Source organism: Dendrobates tinctorius, unplaced genomic scaffold, assembly GCF_039654945.1.
Source record: "Dendrobates tinctorius isolate UK_male_01 unplaced genomic scaffold, ASM3965494v1 ptg000025l, whole genome shotgun sequence".
Taxonomy (NCBI): domain Eukaryota; kingdom Metazoa; phylum Chordata; class Amphibia; order Anura; family Dendrobatidae; genus Dendrobates; species Dendrobates tinctorius.
The window spans coordinates 207,090-232,225 of NW_027361693.1; the positions used below are offsets into that span (position 1 = coordinate 207,090).

General features: G+C 40.5%; 1 protein-coding gene across 1 annotated transcript in view; it reads left to right on the forward strand.

Moving 5' to 3' along the window:
- Positions 1-25,136, forward strand: part of LOC141084634 (sodium-dependent dopamine transporter-like) — a gene marked incomplete at its 5' end in the record, with an annotated part of 212,122 nt that overhangs the window by 176,908 nt on the left and 10,078 nt on the right. The window contains 3 exons of the mRNA XM_073569461.1: positions 322-422; positions 5,566-5,733; positions 24,310-24,381. Coding sequence (XP_073425562.1) covers positions 322-422; positions 5,566-5,733; positions 24,310-24,381 — 341 coding nt within the window. The remainder of the gene's footprint in view (positions 1-321; positions 423-5,565; positions 5,734-24,309; positions 24,382-25,136) is intronic.

Consider the following 25,136-nt stretch of genomic DNA (forward strand, 5'->3'; position numbering starts at 1 on the left):
CAGGGGCCCACAGCGACTGCACCCCATTTGCTCCCGCCAGTAGTCATGCTACTGGGTTTTATCTGTTTGAAAAACAGCTACAAAAAAACAATATGGCTGTCAGATGAATAATTATTTTTGTCTTTCAATCCTGATTTCCACTCAAACACATACCACAAACCAAATGTGTTTATTTTTGAATAGTAAAGAGATATGTGTCTGCCAGTTTTCATACCTTTATTTTATCATTTATACCTAGAATATGACTGTTTGTTCTTTTTTACTTTATTGCAACAGATTTGTAGAGTTTGCTTATAATGCCTGTATATGTATTTTCAACAGGAGTTAGTCGCTTTAGTGATGATATAAAGGAAATGATTGGAAGGAGACCAGGATTGTACTGGAGACTTTGTTGGAAGTTTGTCAGCCCTTGTTTTCTGCTGGTAATTATTATATATGCAAAGTAACAAAATTATCTATTTATTATCTATCTGTTATCTATCTATTACACATCTATCTACATTGTGGTATCATTGAGTTAGGATATTGGAAGATGTACACAACTGTCTCATATTTTATTTCTCAAACATTTTACTATCTATCTATCTATCACACTAGATATTTCATTTGTATTGTATAGCTGAATTTTTTTAGAATTCAGATCTATCGGGCTGATATTGACATTTCTGCTGAATAATTGCCTGTGCAATTCAATCATAGAGAACAGTAATGTGTATTCAAGCCTAAAGGGGTTATTTTACTTAAAGAAGTTGTCCGACCCCAAAATCTACATTTTTTTAAGCTAATCTGTGTTATATCGTAATATATAACACCCCAATACATTTTGTTTTTTAGCTCTATCTTTCATTCCTCCTGAATGTCATTTCATTTCTGCTCCTATTTTATTTACCTGTGGCTCTACCAAACTTGTTCGCTCCCTTTGCTTTATTATCTAACCTCACAGTCAGAGCTGGCACCGCCTGGCCTCAGTGTCCAACACCACTCTCAGAACCTTATAATTCACACCTCAGCTGCTGCAGAACCTCATAATATGCACTTCAGGTGCTGCAAAGCCTCACTAGACACCTTGGCAGCTGCAGAACCTCACAATACATCTTAGGCCTCTTCCATTTGTGTGTACGTGTGTGACATCCGTGTGCCACGTACCAGAATAAAATGTATGCAAGAAATTACTGATTTTTAGGTGTTAAAGATGTGAAAAGATAATGATAAGTAGATTGATAGATTAGACAGATAGAAAACACAGGGAGAGATATACAGTATAATAGATAGATAGACAGATAGATAGAGTTGAAACCAGAAGTTTACATACACTATACAGTTGTGGCCAAAAGTATTGAAACCCCTGCAATTCTGTCAGATAATACTCAGTTTCTTCCTGAAAATGATTGCAAACACAAAATCTTTGGTATTATTATCTTCATTTAATTTGTCTTAAATGAAAAAGCACAAAAAGAATTGTCCTAAAGCCAAATTGGATATAATTCCACACCAAACATAAAAAAGAGGATGGACAAAAGTATTGGCACTGTTTGAAAAATCATGTGATGCTTCTCTAATTTGTGTAATTAACAGCACCTGTAACTTACCTGTGGCACCTAACAGGTGTTGGCAATAACTAAATCACACTTGCAGCCAGTTGACATGGATTAAAGTTGACTCAACCTCTGTCCTGTGTCCTTGTGTGTACCACATTGAGCATGGAGAAAAGAAAGAAGACCAAAGAACTGTCTGAGGACTTGAGAAACCAAATTGTGAGGAAGCATGAGCAATCTCAAGGCTACAAGTCCATCTCCAAAGACCTGAATGTTCCTGTGTCTACCGTGCGCAGTGTCATCAAGAAGTCTAAAGCCCATGGCACTGTGGCTAACCTCCCTAGATGTGGACGGAAAAGAAAAATTGACAAGAGATTTCAACGCAAGATTGTGCGGATGTTGGATAAAGAACCTCGACTAACATCCAAACAAGTTCAAGCTGCCCTGCAGTCTGAGGGTACAACAGTGTCAACCCGTACTATCCATCGGCATCTGAATGAAAAGGGACTGTATGGTAGGAGACCCAGGAAGACCACACTTCTTACCCCGAGACATAAAAAAGCCAGGCTGGAGTTTGCCAAAACTTACCTGAAAAAGCCTAAAACATTTTGGAAGAATGTTCTCTGGTCAGATGAGACAAAAGTAGAGCTTTTTGGGCAAAGGCATCAACATAGAGTTTACAGGAGAAAAAAAGAGGCATTCAAAGAAAAGAACATGGTCCCTACAGTCAAACATAGCGGAGGTTACCTGATGTTTTGGGGTTGCTTTGCTGCCTCTGGCACTGGACTGCTTGACCGTGTGCATGGCATTTTGAAGTCTGAAGACTACCAACAAATTTTGCAGCATAATGTAGGGCCCAGTGTGAGAAAGCTGGGTCTCCCTCAGAGGTCATGGGTCTTCCAGCAGGACAATGACCCAAAACACACTTCAAAAAGCACTAGAAAATGGTTTGAGAGAAAGCACTGGAGACTTCTAAGGTGGCCAGCAATGAGTCCAGACCTGAATCCCATAGAACACCTGTGGAGAGATCTAAACATGGCAGTTTGGAGAAGGCACTCTTCAAATGTCAGGGACCTGGAGCAGTTTGCCAAAGAAGAATGGTCTAAAATTCCAGCAGAGCATTGTAAGAAACTCATTGATGGTTACCGGAAGCGGTTGGTCGCAGTTATTTTGGCTAAAGGTTGTGCAACCAAGTATTAAGCTGAGGGTGCCAATACTTTTGTCTGGCCCATTTTTGGAGTTTTGTGTGAAATGATCAATGTTTTGCTTTTTGCTTCATTCTCTTTTGTGTTTTTTCATTTAAGACAAATTAAATGAAGATAATAATACCAAAGAATTTGTGTTTGCAATCATTTTCAGGAAGAAACTGAGTATTATCTGACAGAATTGAAGGGGTGTCAATACTTTCGGCCACAACTGTATAAAGAGGATTAAGATCAGGGCTTTGTGATGGCGACTCCAAAACATTGACTTTGTTATCCTTAAGCCACTTTGTTACCATTTCAGCAGTATGCTTCGGGTCATTGTCCATTTGGAAGACCCATTTCCACTCAAGCTTTAACTTCCTGCTGATGTCTTGAGATGTTGCTCCAGTATTGCCACATAATCATCTTTTCTCACGATGCCATCTACTTTGTGAAGTGCACCAGTCCCACCTGCCGCTAAACAACTTTACAACATGATGCTGACACCCCCTTGTTTCACAGTTAGGATGGTGTTCTTAGGTTTCCAAGCTTCTCCCTTTTTCCTCCAATCATAATGATGGTCATTATGCCCAAAAAAGTTCAATTTTAGTTTCATCAGACCACAGGACATGTCTCCAAAGATTAATTCCTTGTTCATGTGTGCATTTGCAAACATTAATTTGGCTTTTTTATGTTTCTTTTGGAGTAATGGCTTCTTTCTGGCAGAGTGACCTTTCAGCCCATGTTGATATAGTACTCGTTTCACTGTGGATATTGACATAATCTTACCAGCTTCCACCATCATCTTCACAATGTTTTTTATTTTTGTCCTTGGGTTGATATGCACATGTCAGACCAAAGCACGTTCATGTCTGGGACACAGAACCCGTCTCCATCCTGAGCGGTATAATGGTGTCACGGTTGTGTCAGTGGCTGCAGACCATCGCACTGCATCTGACTGTAGAAGGTCTCAGAAGTTTGCTTTGCAGACTTCATCCTGGTCCTTCTGACTCTAGGACCCAGTGGCAACTTTCCTTCTGCTCTAATGGACATACCTGGGACTGGGTGTTTATAACTACCAGCTTGCTGCTGGCAGTTGCTGGTGATATTTCCACTTGCATTTCCCTATTAAGACTTTGAGCTATAGCAGTCGTCTATCTTCCTGTCAAGTCAGCAGTCTTCCCCATGATTGTGGAGCCTACTGAAACAGACTATGGGATCTTTTTAAGTGCTTAGGAAGCCATTGCAGGTGTTTTTTGTTAATTATTCTAATTTACTCAGATAATGACTTTTGGGTTTTCATTGGCTGTAAACCATGATCATCAACATTAACAGAAATAAACACTTGAAATAGATCACTCTGTAATGACTCTATATAATATATGAGTTTCACTTTTTGTATTGAAGAACTGAAATAAATTAACTTTTTGATGATATTCTAATTTAGAGAGAAGCACTTGTATATGCTGTGTTCTACATTGTGATATCTTTAAGTTACGATATTGGAAGATGTACACGTCTGTCTCATATTTTATTTCTCAAACATTTTACTTTCTTTACTCTGTGAATAGTTATTGAATAGACGTTCATTTTAAATCATGCCTCCTTTTATTAAAACCCATTTTTGTAATTATCCTTGAAAATTTCTGTTTTGTTCTTCCAATACATAATAGTTTATTTGGACACATCATTATCTAGAAAATTATTTACATGTATTTATTATTTTGTCTGGAAAATAATTGCATAAATTTTCACATTTGTACTGTGACTTTGAAACTAGTTTTATTCTGGTTATTCCAGGTACAAATGCAGCTAGTTATTGTTTCTATAAAGAAAAAACTGGGCAAGCAGATCTATATTTCTCATTTTCTCACATATTTTTTGTGCATTTTGCACTGTACAATAATCATTCCTTGTTATTCCAATATTTCTTTTTTAGCAGGGTACAAATAGAAAACTGACTAAATTACCAAATATTTTACATTTTCATTTGGCAGATTTCTATTGGGAAATCTGTCAGTAAGGCCAGTTTCACACAGTCCGTGTACACAGACCATTCTCCCATCGAAAGATCTGGTCTGACAGTTGGGTCTCCCAACTGATAGCAATGTTGGGAATATGAAATGGTCAGTATCGGTCTGCTGATCTAAGCATATTCCATGTACATACACTGTGTGAAACTGTCCACAGTGTAAAGTTATAGGGTTATAGGGTCATTGGGTTGTATCATCTTACCTGGGTAAAATTGTAAAGAGTTGAAGAAATGTTAATTTTATAATTTTTTTGCTTGATGCCTAATTTACCTGCTACCTTGTAGCCGCCAGTCTCTTAGCAAAGAGAACCTGTCCCAGCAGTGTCGGCACTCACGTTCTTAGAGCTTTTGTGCAGTTGTTATGGCGTGTGAGCCCTGTGCCCAATCAGCACTGGCGTCACTGTCACCGCCTTTGGATGTCAAGAAGAAGTGAGCTGCTCTCACTTCCTGTTAATTGCATATACATCTGATGGCGGGTTCAGTGATGCCAGCGATGATTGGGCGCAGGGCTCACGCATAATAACAACCACATGTGAGCCCTGGGAACGCGATTGCTGACACAGCCGAAACAGGAGGTGAGTATAATTATTTATATTTTCACAGAGACAAACATTCAGATCCAGAAGGGGTTGTCATAGTAGTGAACAACCCCTTTAAGTGTTGCTCAAAGTCTTGGTAAAAGTAGAAATTGTATACAGATCTGCCAAAACAATGTTGCCTTTGTAGGTCTATCTAAACAGTTCAAAGTATATACTACATATCTATTTATTTTTCAATTTATTGTAATAATAATGATAATTTGCTTTTTTTCCAGTTTGTGGTTGTTGTTAGCATTGTAACCTATAGGTCTCCAAAATATGGAAACTATACATTCCCAGAATGGGCAAACGTGATTGGATGGTTACTTGCGGTTTCATCTATGGCAATGGTACCAATTTATGCTATATATAAATTTTGCTCTCTTCCTGGATCATTTCGAGATGTAAGTACTAGTTAAATATGGTGTGTGCATTTAGCTATGTACTGATTTTATGTGTATATATATATAGTGAGAAGTTGACATGCTTAGTTGCTTCTTCAGGTTGACACAGGAACACTTTGATAGTGAAACACCTGCTGGCTTATTTAAGTCCACATAGACCAAGGCGGGGCTCAGGTAAACAAAAGCAGAGCCTTCCTGACTTAACAGAAAAGCAAAACACACAAAGTTCAACAGAGTCCTTTCTCTGCAGGCTTCAACCTGCATACACCACACACTGTCCTCAGCTCCTCCTTGGAGCTCCGTGGACACCCACTCTGACAGTCTCTCATGATCAGGTATTTTATCAGGACCATGTGATGATCACATGATCGTGACATCACCGCAGGTTCTGATAGTACACATGCCGGTGTCGACTCTGCAAGAGGGGATATGGTGAGCACCCTCCCACTCTATGGGTGCTCACATAAAACCAGCCCAATGTAACTTTAAAATTAACCCTCTCAGCACTTAGCGTGATGGAGGCAAAAGCAATCTGGTTCTACATCACTGACTGTAGTATATGCAGTGACATGTGTCTCCCTTCATACACTGTGCTAGTTACTCTGTCACTATATATATATATATATATATATATATACACACACTATACGCAGATATACAGTTCAGGCAAAAATAAAGAGACCACCACATCAAAACCCTGTCATGGGCAGCCCATTCTCCAGACATGAACCCCATTGAAAACCTCTAGAATGTAATCAAGAGGATGATGGATAGTCACAAGCCATCAAACAAAATAGAACTGCTTAAATTTTTGCGCCAGAAGCCGTGTGAAAGACTGGTGGCAAGCATGCCAAGACGCATGAAAGCTGTTTTTAAAAATCATGGTTATTCCACAAAATATTGATTTCTGAACTCTTCCTGAATTAAAACATTAGAATTGTTTCTAAATGATTATGAACTTGTTTTCCTTGCATTATTTGAGGTATGAAAGCACTGTTTTTTTTCATTTTGAGCATTTCTCATTTTCAGGAAAAAAAATAAAATTTATTGCTTGGAAATTCGGAGACATGTTGTGAGAAGTTTGTAGACTAAAAGAACAATTTACATTTTACTCAAACATATACCTATGAAGAGAAAAATCAGACAAACTGAACATCTGGAAGTGGTCTCTTAATTTTCGCCAGAGCTGGGTATATACAGTTGTGGCCAAAAGTATTGACACCCTTGCAATTCTGTCAGATAATACTCAGTTTCTTCCTGAAAATGATTGCAAACACAAAATCTTTGGTATTATTATCTTCATTTAATTTGTCTTAAATGAAAAAACACAAAAAGAATTGTCCTAAAGCCAAATTGGATATAATTCCACACCAAACATAAAAAAGAGGGTGGACAAAAGTATTGGCACTGTTCGAAAAATCATGTGATGCTTCTCTAATTTGTGTAATTAACAGCACCTGTAACTTACCTGTGGCACCTAACAGGTGTTGGCAATAACTAAATCACACTTGCAGCCAGTTGACATGGATTAACCCCTTCACCCCCACGGGTGGTTTGCACGTTCATGACCGGGCCAATTTTTACAATTCTGACCACTGTACATTTATGAGGTCATAACTCTGGAACGCTTCCATGGATCCCGGTGATTCTGACATTGTTTTCTTGTGACATATTGTACTTCATGTTAGTGGTAAAATTTAATTCAAATAACTTGCGTTTATTTGTGAGAAAAATGGAAATTTGGCGAAAATTTTGAAAATTTCGCAATTTTCCAACTTTGAATTTTTATGCCCTTAAATCACAGAGATACAGTACACAAAAAACTTGATAACTAACATTTCCCACATGTTTACTTTACATCAGCACAATTTTGGAACCAAAATTTTTTTTTGTTAGGAAGTTATAAGGGTTAAAAGTTGACCAGCGATTTCTCATTTTTAAAAACACCATTTTATTTTTAGGACCACATCACATTTGAGGTCACTTTGAGGGGTCTATATGATAGAAAATACCCAAAAGTGACACCATTCTAAAAACTGCACCCCTTAAGGTGCTCAAAACCACATTCAAGAAGTTTATTAACCCTTCAGGTGCATCACAGGAATTTTTTTGAATATTTAAAAAAAATGAACATCTAACTTTTTTTCACAAAAAAATACTTCAGGTTCAATTTTTTTTATTTTACCAAGGGTAACAGGAGAAATTGGACTGCAAAAGTTATTGTGCAATTTGTCCTGAGTACGCTGATACCTGATATGTGGGGGGGAACGACTGTTTCGGCGCATGACAGAGCTCAGAATGGAAGGAGCGCCGTTTGACTTTTTCAATGCAAAATTGGCTGGAATTCAGATCGGACGCCATGTCACGTTTGGAGAGTCCCTGATGTACCTAAACAGTGGAAACCCCCTACAAGTGACCCCATTTTGGAAACTAGACCCCCCAAGGAACTTATCTAGATATGTGGTGAGAACTTTCAACCCACAAGGGCTTTACAGAAGTTTATAACGTACAGCGGTACAATTAAAAAATCATATTTTTTCCACAAAAATGATCTTTTCACCCCAATTTTTATTTTCCCAAGGGTAACAGGACCATAAAAGTTATTGTGCAATTTGTCCTGAGTACGCTGATACCCCACATGTGGGGATAAACCACTATTTGGGTGCATGGCAGAGCTCGGAAGGGAAGCAGCGCCATTTGACGTTTTTGGCTGGAATTGAGATCGGACATCATGTCGCGATTGGAAAACCCCTGATGTACCTAAACAGTGGAAACCCCCCACAAATGACACCATTTTGGAAACTAGACCCCCTAAGGAACTTATCTAGATGTGTGGTGAGAACTTTGAACCGCCAAGGGCTTCACAGAAGTGTATAACATAAAGCTGTACAATTAAAAAATCATATTTTTTCCACGAAAATGATCTTTTCACCCTCAATTCTTATTTTTCCAAGGGTAACAGGACCCTAAAAGTTATTGTGCAATTTGTCCTGGGTACGCTGATACCCCACATGTGGGGGTAAACCACTATTTGGGCGCATGGCAGAGCTCGGAAGGGAAGCAGCGCCATTTGATGTTTTTGGCTGGAATTGAGATCGGACACCATGTCGCGATTGGAAAACCCCTGATGTACCAAAACAGTGGAAACCCCCCACAAATGACACCATTTTGTAAACTAGACCCCCCAAGGAACTTATCTAGATGTGTGGTGAGCACTTTGAACCCCCCAGTGCTTCACAGAAGTTTATAACGCCCGGGCGTGAAAATAAAAAATTCGTATTTTTTCCACAAACATGATCTTTTAGTCACCATTTTTTTGTTTTCCCAAGGGTACCAGGAGAAATTGGACCCCAAAAGTTGTTGTCCAATTTGTCCTGAGTATGCTGATACCCCATATGTGGGAGAAAACTACTGTATGGGCACACGTCGGGGCTCGGAAGGGAAGTAGTGACGTTTTGGAATGCAGACTTTGATGGAATGGTCTGCGGGTGTCATGTTGCCTTTGGAGAGCCCCTAATGTACCTAAACAGTGGAAACCCCCACAAATGACCCCATTTTGGAAACGAGACCCCCTAAGGAACTTATCTAGATGTGTGGTGAGCACTTTGAACCCCCAAGGGCTTCACAGAAGTTTATAATGCCAGGGCATGAAAATAAAAAAATCGTATTTTTTCCACAAACATGATCAATTAGTCCCCAATTTTTTTATTTTCCCAAGGGTAACAGGAGAAATTGGACCCCAAAAGTTGTTGTCCAATTTGTCATGAGTACACTGACACCCCATATGTGGAAGAAAACTACTGTATGGACACACGTCGGGGCTTGGAAGGGAAGCAGTGACATTTTAGAATGCAGACTTTGATGGAATGGTCTGCGGGTGTCATGTGCGTTTGGAGAGCCCCTGATGTACCTAAACTATTGAAACTCCCCACAAGTGACCCCATTTTCGACACTAGGCCCCCCACGGAACTTATCTAGATGTGTGGTGAGCACTTTGAACACCCAAGTGCTTCACAGAAGTTTATAACGCTCGGGCGTGAAAATAAAAAAATCATTTTTTTCCACAAAAATTTTTGCCCCCAATTTTTTATTTTCCTAAGGGTAACAGGAGAAATTGGACCCCAAAAATTGCTTTGCAATTTGACCTGAGTAGGCTGATACCCTACATGTGGGGGTAAAACACTGTTTGGGCGCATGGCAGAGCTTGGAAGGGAAGGAGCACCATTTGACTTTTTCAACTCAGAATTGGCTGGAATTGAGATCAGACGCCATGTTGCATTTGGAGAGCCCCTGATGTGCCCAAACAGTGGAAACCCCCAATTCTAACTCCAACCCGAACCCCAACACACCCCTAACCCTAATCTCAGCCCTAACCCTAGCCCTAACTCTAACCCTAGCCCTAACTCTAACCCTAGCCCTAACCCTAACCCTAGCCCTAACCCTAACCCTAATGGAAAAATGGAAATAAATACATTTTTTTTATTTTATTATTTTTCCCTAACTAAGGGGGTGATAACGGGGGGTTTGATTTACTATTTATGGCGGTTTTTATGTTTGGCGGCTGTCACACGCTAAAAGACGCTTTTTATTGTAAAAATAGTTTTTGCATCACCACATATTGAGAGCTCTAATTTTTCCGTATTTTGACCCACCGAGTCATGTGAGGTCTTATTTTTTGCGGGACGAGTTGACGTTTTTATTGGTACCATTTTCGGGCACGTGACTTTTTTGATCGCTTTTTATTCCGATTTTTGGGACGCAGAATGAACAAAAACCAGCGTTTCATGAATTTCTTTTGGGAGGGTGCGTTTACACCGTTCCGCGTGCGATCAAATTGATAAAGCGGTTTTATTCTTCGGGTCAGTATGGTTACAGCGATACCTCATTTAGGTCTTTTTTTATGTTTTGGCGCTTTTATGCAATGAAAACTATTTTATATAAAAAAAAATTATTTTTGCATCGCTTTATTCTGCCAGCTATAACTTTTTTATTTTTTTGCAGATGATGCTGTGTGGCAGCTCGTTTTTTGCGGGACAAGATGACGTTTTCAGCGGTACCATGGATATTTATATGCATCTTTATGATTGCGCGTTATTACACTTTTTGTTTGGCGGTATGATAATAAATCATTATTTTTTGCTTCGTTTTTTATTTTTATTTTTTAAGGGGTTCGCTAAAGGGGTTAACTAATGGGACAGTTTTATAGGGCGGGTCGTTATGGATGTGGCGATACCTAATATGTGTACTTTTATTGTTTTGGGGTTTTTTTATTTTCAAAAAATGAATTTATTGGGGAATATTTTTTTTTTTTTTTACTAATTTATTTGGCAATTTTTTTAAAATTATTTTTACACTTTTTTTTTAACTTTTTTTAACTTTATTACATAGTCCCAGGTGGGACATCACGGTCCTGTGACAGATCGCTGATCTGTCACATCACAGATCACTGTGACAGATCAGCAATCTGTCACAGGCATTGAAGAAGACTTCCTCTTGCCTGCGCTTTGCAGGCACTGAGGAAGCCAGCTTCCTCCAGGCCCCCGAAGGCCCCCGTCGCCATCTTGGATTCTGCTGCCGGGGGCTCCTTTCCTGCAGGCCCCCGGCAGCAGTGCTGCACATTGCGCTGCCGTGGGGGGCTCAGGGAAGCACGGAGGGAGCCCCCTCCCTGCCGATGCTTGCCTATAACCCCCGGTACCCCTGGTGTGCAAGGGGTTAACGTGTCGGGGGTGGTCCATGACCACCCCTGACACATTGTGCCGGGTGTCAGCTGTGATAATCAGCTGACACCCGGCCGCGATCAGCGGCGCTCACCACGTGGGCGCCGCTGATCGCGGTAGACGTACTATCCTGTCCATGGGCATAGGGGCCCGGGTCCTATGGACGGGATAGTACGTCTTATGTCAGGAAGGGGTTAAAGTTGACTCAACCTCTGTCCTGTGTCCTTGTGTGTACCACATTGAGCATGGAGAAAAGAAAGAAGACCAAAGAACTGTCTGAGGACTTGAGAAACCAACTTGTGAGGATGCATGAGCAATCTCAAGGCTACAAGTCCATCTCCAAAGACCTGAATGTTCCTGTGTCTCCCGTGCGCAGTGTCATCAAGACGTTTAAAGCCCATGGCACTGTGGCTAACCTCCCTAGCTGTGGACGGAAAAGAAAAATTGACAAGAGATTTCAACGCAAGATTGTGCGGATGTTGGATAAAGAACCTCGACTAACATCCAAACAAGTTCAAGCTGCCCTGCAGTCCGAGGATACAACAGTATCAACCCGTACTATCTGTCGGCATCTGAATGAAAAGGGACTGTATGGTAGGAGACCCAGGAAGACCCCACTTCTTACCCCGAGACATAAAAAAGCCAGGCTGGAGTTTGCCAAAACTTACCTGAAAAAGCCTAAAACGTTTTGGAAGAATGTTCTCTGGTCAGATGAGACAAAAGTAGAGCTTTTTGGGCAAAGGCAACAGCATAGAGTTTACAGGAGAAAAAAAGAGGCATTCAAAGAAAAGAACATGGTCCCTACAGTCAAACATGGCGGAGGTTCCCTGATGCTTTGGGGTTGCTTTGCTGCCTCTGGCACTGGACTGCTTGACCGTGTGCATGGCATTATGAAGTCTGAAGACTACCAACACATTTTGCAGCATAATGTAGGGCCCAGTGTGAGAAAGCTGGGTCTCCCTTAGAGGTCATAGGTCTTCCAGCAGGACAATGACCCAAAACACACTTCAAAAAGCACTAGAAAATGGTTTGAGAGAAAGCACTGGAGACTTCTAAGGTGGCCAGCAATGAGTCCAGACCTGAATCCCATAGAACACCTGTGGAGAGATCTAAAAATGGCAGTTTGGAGAAGGCACCCTTCTAATATCAGGGACCTTGAGCAGTTTTAGAAGAATGGTCTAAAATTCCAGCAGAGCATTGTAAGAAACTCATTGATGGTTACCGGAAGCGGTTGGTCGCAGTTATTTTGGCTAAAGGTTGTGCAACCAATTATTAGGCTGAGGGTGCCAATACTTTTGTCTGGCCCATTTTTGGAGTTTTGTGTGAAATGATCAATGTTTTGCTTTTTGCTTCATTCTCTTTTGTGTTTTTCATTTAAGACAAATTAAATGAAAATAATAATACCAAAGAATTTGTGTTTGCAATCATTTTCAGGAAGAAACTGAATATTATCTGACAATATTTCAGGGGTGTCAATACTTTTGGCCACAACTGTATGCAGACATACTCTATGTACAGTATGTGCTTCTATGTACTCACATGCACACACACACACTGTAACATAGAATGTGCAACACCAAGAAGGAAAAGACGTGGATTTATGAAAGTCAGAAGATCAATAGTTAATAATGCTAGTGATATACAAATGATGACAAAATTGAAACAATATTTCCCAAACATTTTGATTTATTCAGTATTCAGTATAAGTACCACATCCAAAAATACAGTCACTAACACGTGTTGACATGCTATCAGTGTTCTGCTATGCTGAATGCACTTGGGCAGGCAAATATTAACCCCTTCACATCTTCTCCATTTTCCATTTTTTTAATTTCCGTTTTTCCTGCCCCTTCTTAAAAGATCCATTCTCTTTTTTTATTTTTCCATGAATATAGCCATATGAGGACTTATTTTTTGGGGTAACAAGTTGTACTTTTGAATTGCACCACTCAGTCTACCATAAAATCTACTGGAAAAAGGTGCTCAAAACTTTTGGAATGTGGAAAAATAAAAAGAACATTTAACTTTTCTTCACAAAAAATTACTTCAGATTCAAATTTTATATTTTAACAAGGCTAACAGGAAAAAATTGATCCCAAAAATTGTTGCACAATTTCTCCTGAGAATGCTGATACCCCATATGAGGGAGAAAACCACTGTTTGGGCACATGGCAGAGCTCGGAAGGGAAGGAGCGCCATTTGACTTTTTGAATACAAAATTTGCTGGAACAATTGGATGTGATGTTGTATTTGGATGCTCCGATGTGCCTAAACAGTGAAAATCCCCCACAAGTGACACTATTTTGGAAACTAGACCCCTCAGGGAACTGATCTAAGTGTGTAGTGAGCACATTGAACCCTCAAGTGCTTCACAGAAGTTTATAACGTTGAGTCGTGATAATAAAAAAAATCACATTTTCCCCACAAATATGTTGTTAGCCCCAAATTTTGTATTTTCATAAGGGTAAAAGGAGGAATTGCACCATACAATTTGCTGTGCAATTTCTTCTGCGTACACCGATACCCTATATGATGGAGAAAATTACTGTTTGGGTGCATGGTAGGGCTCGGAAGGGAAGGAATGTCATTTGACTTTTTGAATGTAAAATTTCCTGGAATCATTAGTGGACGTCTTATACCATTTGGAGAGCCTCTGAAGTGCCTAAACAGTAGAAACTCCCAACAATTTACCCAATTTTGGAAACTAGACCCCTCAAGGAATGTATTTAGATTTGTTCTAAGCACCTTGAACCCCCAATAGCTTCACAGAAGTTTATAACGTTGAGCCGTGAAAATAAAAAAAATCACATTTTCCCCACAAAAATGTTATTTTAGCTCCAAATGTTGCATTTTCATAAGGGTAACAGGAGAAAAGATTTGTGCTAAGCACCTTGAACCCCCCAATAACTTCACAGAAGTTTATAACGTTGAGCCGTGAAAATAAAAAAAATCACATTTTCCCCACAAAAATGTTATTTTAGCCCCAAATTTTGCATTTTCATAAGGGTAACAGGAGAAATTGCACCATGGAATTTGTAGTGCAATTTCTCCTGAGTACGCAAATACCCCATATGAGGGAGAAAACTACTGTTTGTGCACATGGCAGGGCTTGGAAGGGAAGGAGCGTCATTTGACTTTTTGAATGTAAAATTTCTTTTCAATCATTAGCCGATGCCATGTGCCATTTGGAGAGGCCCTGATGTGCACAAAACAGTGGAAAACACAGGTCAACCTGGAAACTAGACCCCTCAAGGAATGTATTTAGATGTAAGGTGAGCACCTTGAACCCCAAGGTGCTTCACAGAAGTTTATAACGATGAGCCATGAAAATAAAAAAATCACATTTTCCACACAAAAATGTTATTTTGGCCACACATATTCTATTTTCATATGGGTAACAGGAGAACTTGCACCATACAATTTGTTGTGCAATTTCTCTTGAGTACACCAATACCCCATACACACCTGGTCAAAATTGTTGGTACCCCTCGTTTAATGACAGAAAAACCAACGATGGTGACAGAAATAACTTGAATCTGACAAAAGTAATAATAAATAAAAAATCTATGAAAATGAACAAATGAAAGTCAGACATTACTTTTCAACCATGCTTCCACAGAATTAAAAAAAAAAAAATAAAACTCATGAAATAAGCCTGGACAGAAATGATGGTACCCTTAACTTAATATTTTGTTGCACAACCTTTTTTTCGGCAATCATTGCAATCAAACAATTCCTGTAACTGTCAATGAGACTTCTGCACCTCTCAACAGGTATTTTGGCCCACTCCTCAAGAGCAAACTGCTCCAGTTGTCTCGTGTTTGAAGGTTGCCTTTTCCAGATGACATGTTTTAGCTTTTTCCAAAGATGTTCAATAGGATTTAGGTCAGGGCTCATAGAAAGACACTTCAGAATAGTCCATGGTTTTCCTCTTAGCCATTATTGGGTGGTTTTAGCTATGTGTTTTGGGTCATTATCCTGTTGCAAGACCCATGACCTGCAACTGATACCAAGCTTTCTGACACTGGGCAGCACATTTCTCTCTAGAATCCCTTTCATTGTACCCTGCACAGATTCCAGACACCCTGTGGCTGATGCAGCAAAGCAGCCCCAGAACATAACAGAGCCTCCTCCATGTTTCACAGTAGGGACAGTGTTCTTTTTTTGATATGCTTCATTTTTCCATCTGTGAACACAGAGCTAATGTGCCTTGCACAGAAGCTTTGTGGTTTGTCAACATGTAGTTTGGCAAATTCCAGTATGACTTTTTTATGATTTCAACAATGGTGTCCTCCTTGGTCATCTCCCATGAAGACCACTTTGGCTCATACAACAATGGATGGTGCAATCTGACACTGATGTTCCTTGAGCTTGAAGTTCACCTTTAATCTGTTTAGAAGATTTTCTGGGCTATTTTGTTGCCATTTATATTTTCCATCTCTTTGATTTATCATCAATTTTCCTCCTGCAGCCAAGTCCAGGGAGATTGTTTGTCTATAATTTTCTTTCTTATCTCCTGAGACAACTCTTTCCTTTGCTTCCTCTGGTTCATGTTGAGTGTGATACTCTGGTTGGTGACATGGTGTGTATCTGTAGCCCCCTATACAAGCCCACTCACTGATTCCAAGATTGTAGAGACCTGTGATACTACGTAGTGGACACACCTTGATTTAACATGTCCCTTTTGTCATATTAATCTCAGGGGTACAATCATTTCTGTCCAGGCTTATTTCATGACTTTTACTTTTTTAATTCAGTGGAACCATGGTTGAAAAGCAATATCTGACTTTCATTTGTTCATTTTCATAGATTGTTGATTTATTATTACTTTTTCCAGATTCAAGTTATTTATGTAACCATTGTGGATGTTTCTGTCATTAAACGAGGGGTACCAACAATTTTGACCAGTGTATGTGGGGGAATACTACTTTTGAGGCACAGTGCAAAGCTCAGAAGGGAAGAGGCGCCATTTTGGAGTTTAGATTTTGCTGGAATGGTTTGAGGGTGCCATGTCACATTGGCAAAGCCCCTGAGGTGCCAGAACAACAGAAACCCCCCATATGTGAACTTATTTTAAAAACTACGTTCCAAATGAATTCATCTAGGGGTGCAGTTATCATATTGACACCACATGTACCTCACAACATTTTATACCATTGAGTGGCGAAGAAAGAATAAATTACATTTTTACCACTAAAATGTTGTTTTAGGCTGAAGTTTTTAATTTTTCTAATGGCTAATAGGAATATTTTTTTTACATCTAACTGAAGTCCATTTGTTCCTGAGTGTGCCAATACCCTACATGTAATCAGGAAATATTTTTCAGGCACAGTGCAAAACTCAGAAGGTAAGGAGCACTACAGTACAGATTTTATTGTTATGGTTTACGGGTGCCACGACCCACTGGGAGAGTCAATGGGGTGCCAGAACAGCACAATCCTCCATAGGTGATACCATTTTACAAACTACATGTCTCGATGAATTCATTTAGGGGTGCAGTGGTCATATTGACACCAAGGGTGTGTCTCAGAATTTTATACCATTGGGCAGTGAAGAAAAAATAACTACTTTTTTACCACCAAAATTTTGTTTTAGCCCCAGATTTTACATTTTCCCACAAGAAGTGGGTAAAAAATGGCACCATAATTTGTACTACAATTTCTACTGAACATGGCAATACCCTATATGTGGCTGTACAGTACTACTTAGCCATATGGAGAGGGTTTTTTCCAGAAACAAGCAGCAATGAATGTTGCGTTATGCCCAACCCGTGCTTCTGGAGACATGCACTCGTAAGTTAAGCGGACTCGCATCACTTCAGAAATGCCAAACGTGGATGCTATATGTGGTTTAGGTACACTGTGGGGCTTAATCATGAATGATTAAGAGTGAGTAGCCACCTGAAAAGTGTCGATGTCACATATCATGTAACTTACTACGCTGATGCTGTTTTACCCTCTGCTGAGCACTTTTGGTGAATAAAGAAAGAAGTTTTAAAAAATATTAAAAAAGAAAGAAGTTTGTTCTCAAGTTCATTGAGATGGATTTTTTTTCTATTTTATGATCATTATTTAATAACTATTTTGTATGCTATGACTATTTGTTAAAGAGCATGAAAATTCAAAGTTTGAAAATTGTTAATTTTTCAACATTTTTGCCAAATTTTTGCAATGTTTATAAATGAATGTAAATCTTAATGGCCTAAATGTACCACGATAATGAATCACAAAGTGTCAGGAAAAAAATCTCATAATCACTAGGTTTGGAAGAAACATTCCAGAGTTATTGCTACATAAAGTGACCCAGATTTGGAAAATGGGGCTCTACCAGGCAAGTGAAAGCAGGCTCTGTTTACCCATAGCCATTTATATGTTGAGGTGACTTTGACATTAATAAGGCTGTGTTTGTCTTAAAGAGCTAAAAAGGGGTTGTAGAGACCTCAAAGTGTTACACACATTTTTCAGGACAAAGATACAAACATTTGTACTAATAACATATTTTAAAATTAGCTTGGTAAAAATTTGGCTATGATCGCTCTGACTGGCTGTTAAAAGTGAAACAGCCAATCAGAGCGATTGTAATATTTCACCAATGAAATTTGGTGAAATATTACAATCCAGCCATGGCCAATGCTGCAATAGCATCGGACATGGCTGGAGACCCAAATCCGACCCCCCCCACGACTCATGGGACCGATCGGCCCCCGCTACCCACTGACGGCGGCAATGTGCCGCCGCCATCATCATCTACTCTCCTCCCCCTTCCCTCTGCTCCCCTCCACCTTCCGATCCCCCCTGACCCCCCTGGTAGCTCCAATGTCCTGCTTTGGCTCCCAGTGTCCCGCTGTTCTGTTCCATGGGCGCCTCCATCTTGGAAAATGGAGAGCGCATGCGCAGTGCACCCGCCTGTATCCGCAATGCTGCAGATTAGGGCTGGAATTAGGGTTAGGGTTGAAATTAGGGTTGGGATTAGGGTTAGGGTTGGAATTAGGGTTAGGGTTGGAATTAGGGTTGTAACTAGGGTTAGGGTAGGAATTAGGGTTAAGATTAGGTTTAGGGGTGGGTTGGGATTAAAGATAGGCTTGTGGTTAGAGTTAGAGTTGGGATTAGGGTTAGGGGTGTGTTGGGGTTAGGGTTGGAGTTAGAATTGAGGGGTTTCCACTGTTTAGGCAAATCACGGGGTCTCCAAACTCGACATGGCGCCACCATTTATTCCAGCCAATTTTGCGTTCAAAAAGTCAAACAGTGCTCCCTCCATTCCGAGCCCCGACGTGTGCCCAAACAGTGGTTTACCCCCACATATGGGGTATCAGCATTCTAAGTAAAAATTGCACAAGTTTGAGGGTCTAATTTCTCCTGTTACTCTTGGGAAAATAATAAATTGGGGGCTAAAAAATTTTTCTGGAAAAAAAATGATTTTTTATTATCATGGCTTTGTTTTATAAACTTCTATGAAGCACTTGGGGGTTCAAAGTGCTCACCAGACAGCTAGATAAGTTCCTTGGGCAGTCTGGTTTCCAAAATGGGGTCACATGTGGGGGGTTTCCACTGTTTAGGAACATCAGGGGCTCTGCAAACGTAACATGACGCCCAAAGACCATTCCATCACGTCAGCATTTCAAAATGTCACTACTTCCATTCCGGACCCCGACGTGTGCCCAAACAGTGGTTCCCCCCTACATTTGGGGTACCAGCGTACTCAGTACAAACTGGACAACAACTTTTGGAGTCGAACTTCTCCTGATACCCTTGTGAAAATAAAAAATTGCGTGCTAAAATATCATTTTTGTAGGAAAAAATTATTTTTTATTTTCACGGCTCTGCGTTATAAACTTCTGTGAAGCACTTGGGGGTTCAAAGTGCTCACCACACATCAAGATAAGTTCCTTGGGGGGTCTAGTTTCCAAAATGAGGTCATTTGTGGGGAGTTTCTACTGTTTAGGCACATCAGGGGCTTTGCAAACGTACATGATGCCCGCAGACCATTCCATCAAAGTCGGCATTTCAAAACGTCACTACTTCCCTTCCGAGCCCTGACGTGTGCCCAAACAGTGGTTCTCCCCACAGATGGGGTACCAGTGTACTCAGGACAAACTGTACAACAACGTTTGGGGTCCAATTTCTCCTGTTACCATTGTGAAAATAAAAAATGGGGGGCTAAAAAATCATTTTTTGAGGAAAAAAAAATATTTTTATTTTCACGGCTCTGCGTTATAAACTTCTGTGAAGTACCTGGGGGTTCAGAGTGCTCACTATGCATCTAGATAAGTTCCTTAGGGGGTCTAGTTTCCAAAATGGGGTCATTTGTGGGGGAGCCCCAAAGTTTAGGCACACAGGGGCTCTCCAAACACAACATGGTATCCGCTAATGATTGGAGCTAATTTTCCATTCAAAAAGTCAAATGGTGTTCCTTCCCTTCTGAGCCCTGCTGTGCACCCAAACAGTGGTTTATGACCACATATTGGCTACCAGCATACTCAGGACAAACTGGACAAAATCTTTTGGGGACCAATTTATCCTGATACCCTAGGAAAAATAAAGAAATAGCAGGCTAAAAAATCATTTTTGAGGAAAAAAAAATATTTTTTTATTTTCATGGCTCTGCATTTATAAACTTCTGTGAAGCACTTGGAGGTTCAAAGTGCTCACTATACATCTAGATAAGCTCCTTGGGGGGTCTAGTTTCCAAAATGGGGTCACTTGTGGGGGGTTTCTACTGTTTAGGCACATCATGGTCTCTGCAAACGCCCGCAGAACATTCCATCAATGTCTGCTGTTGTGAGTTCATTTTCCCCTTCACTACTGAGGCCCGAGGAACTCCCTCTTCTGGTGAAGAAAGGTAGTGAGCCTGGTTGTCAAACACCTGGGGCTGATGATGATGACTGGCTGAGTGGAGTTAATGACTGGATATAAGGCTGCCGACGCCCTTCTGGCCTGCGGGTGATTTCTCTCTGGACTTCTAGGAAACCAGTCTGATTCCTGCTCATCTAAAGCTAAGATTTCTGTTTGCCTTTTTGCATTAGTGTTTTGTTTTCCTTGCTTTTCTGGATTCTGCCATTCCCTGCTGGGGTGAGCTGAATCTCCTTTTGCCTGTTGCTCTGTCTTCAGAATATTCCTGAGTACTGACATAGCTTTTTTGAAGCCTAGCGTCTTCAGGGCCTTTTTTACTGTCAGTTTGTTGGCTCTTATTTTCATAGGGTTTTTCACGGATTGCAGACAGCAGCCTTCCTGTCCTTTCCTATCTAAGCTAGCGTGGGCCCCATCTTTGCTCAGTCTATCTTTCTGTCTGTGTTTTGTTCTTTCTTCTTTCTTCACCGTCATTATATGTGGGGGGCTGCCTTTTGCTTTGGGGTCTGCTCTGGGGCAGTTTAGATTTCCCTTTCTGTCTTTAGGCTATGTAGTCCTCCGGCTGTGATCGAGGGGCCTAGGGCATCGTAGGAGCCCCCCACGGCTACTGCTAGTTGTGTTGATAGGTTCAGGGGTCTGCAATCCGATAGCTGCCAACTTCTCTGGTTTTCTGGACTTAGCTAGCATTTCTAATTTTGCCTCCTACGGTCACTCAATCATAACAGTCTGCATTCCAAAATGGTGCTCCTTCCCTTCTGAGCTCTCCCATGCACCCAAACAGTGGTTTCCCCCACATATGGGGTACCAGAGTACTCAGGACAAACTGGACAACAACTTTTGTGGTCCAATTTCTCCTGTTAGCCTTGTGAAAATTAAAAATAGCGGGCTAAAAAATCATTTTTGAGGAAAAAAAATGATTTTTTATTTTCACGGCTCTGCGTTATAAATTTCTGTGAGGCACTTGAGGGTTCAAAGTGCTCACCACACATCTAGATAAGTTCCTTGGGGGGTCTAGTTTCCAAATGGGGTCACTTGTGGGGGAGCTCCAATGTTTAGGCACACAAGGACTCTCTAAACGCGACATGGCAACCGCTAAATATTCCAGCATATTTTCCATTCAAAAAGTCAAATGATCCTCCTTCCCTTCTGAGCCCTGCCGTGCATCCAAACAGTGGTTTATGACCACATATGAGGTATCGGTGTACTCAGGAGAAATTGCCCAACAAATTTTAGCATCCATTTTGTCCTGTTACCCATGTGAAAATGAAAAAATTGATGCTAAAAGAAAATTTTTGTTGGAAAAATTGAAATGTCCATTTTTTCCTTCATGATGCTTTCGTTCCTGTGAAGCACATGAAGGGTTAATAAACTTCTTGAATGTGGTTTTGAGTACCTTGAGTGGTGTAGATTTTAGAATGGTTTCACTTTTGGGTATTTTCTGCCATATAGACCCCTCAAAATGACTTCAAATGTGAGGTGGACCCTAAAAAAATGATTTTGTAAATTTTGTTGTAAAAGTGAGAAATCGCTGGTCAACTTTTAACCCTTATAACTTCCTAACATAAAAAAGTTTCCAAAATTGTGCTGATGTAAAGTAGACATGTGGGAAATGTTATTTATTAACTATTTTGTGCCACATATCTCTGGTTTAACAGAATAAAAATTCAAAATTTGAAAATTGCTACATTTTCAAAATTTTCACCAAATTTCCATTTTTTTCACAAATAAACGCAAAAATTTTTTACCTAAATTTATGACTAACATGAAGCCCAATATGTCACGAAAAAACTTTCTAAGAATCACTAGGAACCGTTGAAGCGTTCCTGAATTATTACCTCATAAAGGGACACTGGTCAGAATTGCCAAAAATGGCCAGGTCATTAAGGTCAAAATAGGCTGGGTTATGAAGGGGTTAAAATATATAAAATAACTATTACTGACCTAATGTATCACTTGTGGCTCAATTGCCACCATGCTGGAGCTCTTCATTTATCTCTATTAACCTTTCCGCAGCAGTCATTTGTTGTTTACCCACATGACCGCTGCAACCATTCACTGCCATCAGCTGGGATACTGAGGTACACTGCAGATATGGTTTCATAGATCTCAAAAAAGTTGTGTAAGATCTGTTCATTTGCATAGCTATGGTAAGGGCCTGTCACACTAAGCGATATCGCTAGCAATATCGCTATAACATCTCTGGTTTTTGTGGCGTTATAGCGATATTGCTAGCGATATCGCTATGTCTGATACTTATCTCCGACCGCTTCCCCGCTGGTTATCGCTGATCGCGCGAGAACGTCCAGGACCGTTTCTCATCGTCAGATTCCTGCTGGGCTTCCTGTGGAGAGACGAGCGTGGACGCGGGCGGGAGGACGTCAGGATCGCCTAGTGTGACAGGTAAGTAGCGACCCCCGACCCCTGCGATGTCGCTGGTGAGATCTGCCTGTGTGGCAGCTCACTAGCAACCACTTAGCGATGTACCAGCGATCCTGACCGCGTCATATCGCTGGTCGGGATCGCTGGTACATCGCTAAGTGTGACAGTACCTGTAGACTGAGATCGATACATTACAATTTTAATAATTTAAAAGAATATAGTACAGTGGCGCTAAAGTGCACAAGAGTTTTTAGCAGCAAATAAAGACAGACATCACCGCGTTTGTCAGTAATAAATAATGAGATGAAATAGAAAGATTTGCACTTAAAACATCTTTTCACCTGCATTCTTTAGGTTCTATTACCGTGTCAATCAATTGGACACGGTATAACCTTACTTCGGGCACTCTAGTGACTATTTAAACCCACACTAGTGTATGTCACATTAAGGCTACTTTCACACATCCGTTTTTTTAAATCCGGCATGATGCGGCGAAATTTGTGTAAACCGGATCCGGAATTGGATCCGGTTTTTTCACATAGAATATAATGATCGCCGCATCATGCCGGATGGACATGCGGCGCCTCCGGGTTTTGCCGGATACGGCAAACATGCGCCGTCCGGCGTCTGCAAAAAACGTTGGCTGCAACGTTTTTTTGCAGCGCCGGACCGGCTTTTTCAACTGCGCATGCCCGGGCACTATGAGTTTTAACCCCACAAGTGCCCGGCGCGCATCTCTCTCTCTCTCTCCCCCTCCCCTTCTCTCTCTCTCTCTCTCTCCATACGCTCCATACCTTTCTTTGGCTGGCTCTCTCGTCCCCCTCTGTCTCTCTGGCTGCTCTCTCGTCCCCCGCTGTCTCTCTGGCTGCTCTCTCGTCCCCCGCTCTCTCTTCGGCTGTTCTCTGGTCCCCCGCTCTCTCTTCGGCTGCTCTCTCGTCCCCCGCTGTCTCTTCGGCTGCTCTCTTGTCCCCCGCTGTCTCTCTGGCTGCTCTCTCGCCTCCCGATCTCTCTCCGGCTGGCTCTCTCGACCCCCGGTGCTGCGGCTCCTTTAAATGTCCTCCAAGCCGCATCAGGGGCAGCATGTACATCCGGTGTCACCGCTGCAGGCCGGATCCGGCGGCCCGGCTATTCGCCGCAGGCCGCCGGACCCCTGACACCGGATGTCTGAAAGAGGCCTTAGCAGGTTTACCATCAGAACCAACCAATCCTTCAGACATAAAATATCACTTCATTTCTTATCTATTTATCACCAATATTTAATCTTATTTAATAATTAAACTTTTTACCCAATTTTAACACTTCCATATTTACAAGATGTTTTAAGCGCAAATCTTTCTATTTTATCTCACAATTTTAGTAATTTCTCTGTGTTTCTCAAACATATCTTGAAAACTTTCTGGTGCACAATTTCTGCTGGAATAGCCTTTTGATGACTATTTTGTCCCGTTTAGTTTAATGCAATGTACAGACGTTTCTGTGTAAAATGTAATTCTTTGAAAAATTGTTAGGAAATGTATAATTTCTTTTTCTTGTGAGATACAACTGATCAGACCTTTGAACAGTGCTTATACATATGTATACTGTATGTGTAATATATAATGCAAAGCATGATGTATGTTTTTATTCTACTTCAGAAATTTGCTTACGCTATTACTCCTGAAAAGGAATATGATCTAATAGAAAGTGGAGAAGTGCGTCAGTTTACTGTAAGTGTTTTAATTTACTTTATTAGAGACTTTGGTTTTAAAAGATAAAAGAGTTAAAAGCCTGGGTTTTTTTTTGTTCCTTCTTAACATTAGATGTGTTGGTATGTCTAGGTGATTATGCTGGCACAAGAGCTTGTGCTCTTCACAATCTCTGGGGAAACTAATAACTGACAGCAGAGCTCCTGCAGGTTAAGCCTATTTAACCCTCTAGACCACTTCTCACCCCATCAACATTGTCATTCTGTGACATGATGTTGGATTGCTAATAGATGTCATGGCACGTAGACATCAAAGAATAACCTCCAGGTCAACTAGGTGTGGTCTAAGTAGGGTCTAACAGGCCTCCAGTCAGTGCATTGCTGGCTTCACACGAGTGTATAAAAAAATCATTCAAAAACTTGGGTAATTTTTTTTACTTTTAATTCTTCTAACATCTTAAAAAAAAGCTTTTTCAGTAATGATGCTGATGTAAAGTAGACATATTATAAATGTTATTTATTAATTATTTTGTATGGTATGCCTATCTGTTTCATGGGCATAAAACGTAAAGTTTAAAAATTATGAATTTTTAATACATTTTAGGAAATTTAAAATATTTTCATAAATGAAATGCAAATTATGTCTACCTCAATATACCACGATAATAAAGTACAATGTGTCATGAAAAACAATCTCAGAATCCCTGACATATGTAAAAGCATTCCAAATTTATTGCCTCATAAAGTTGTCAGATTTGAAAAAATTGGACTGATCAA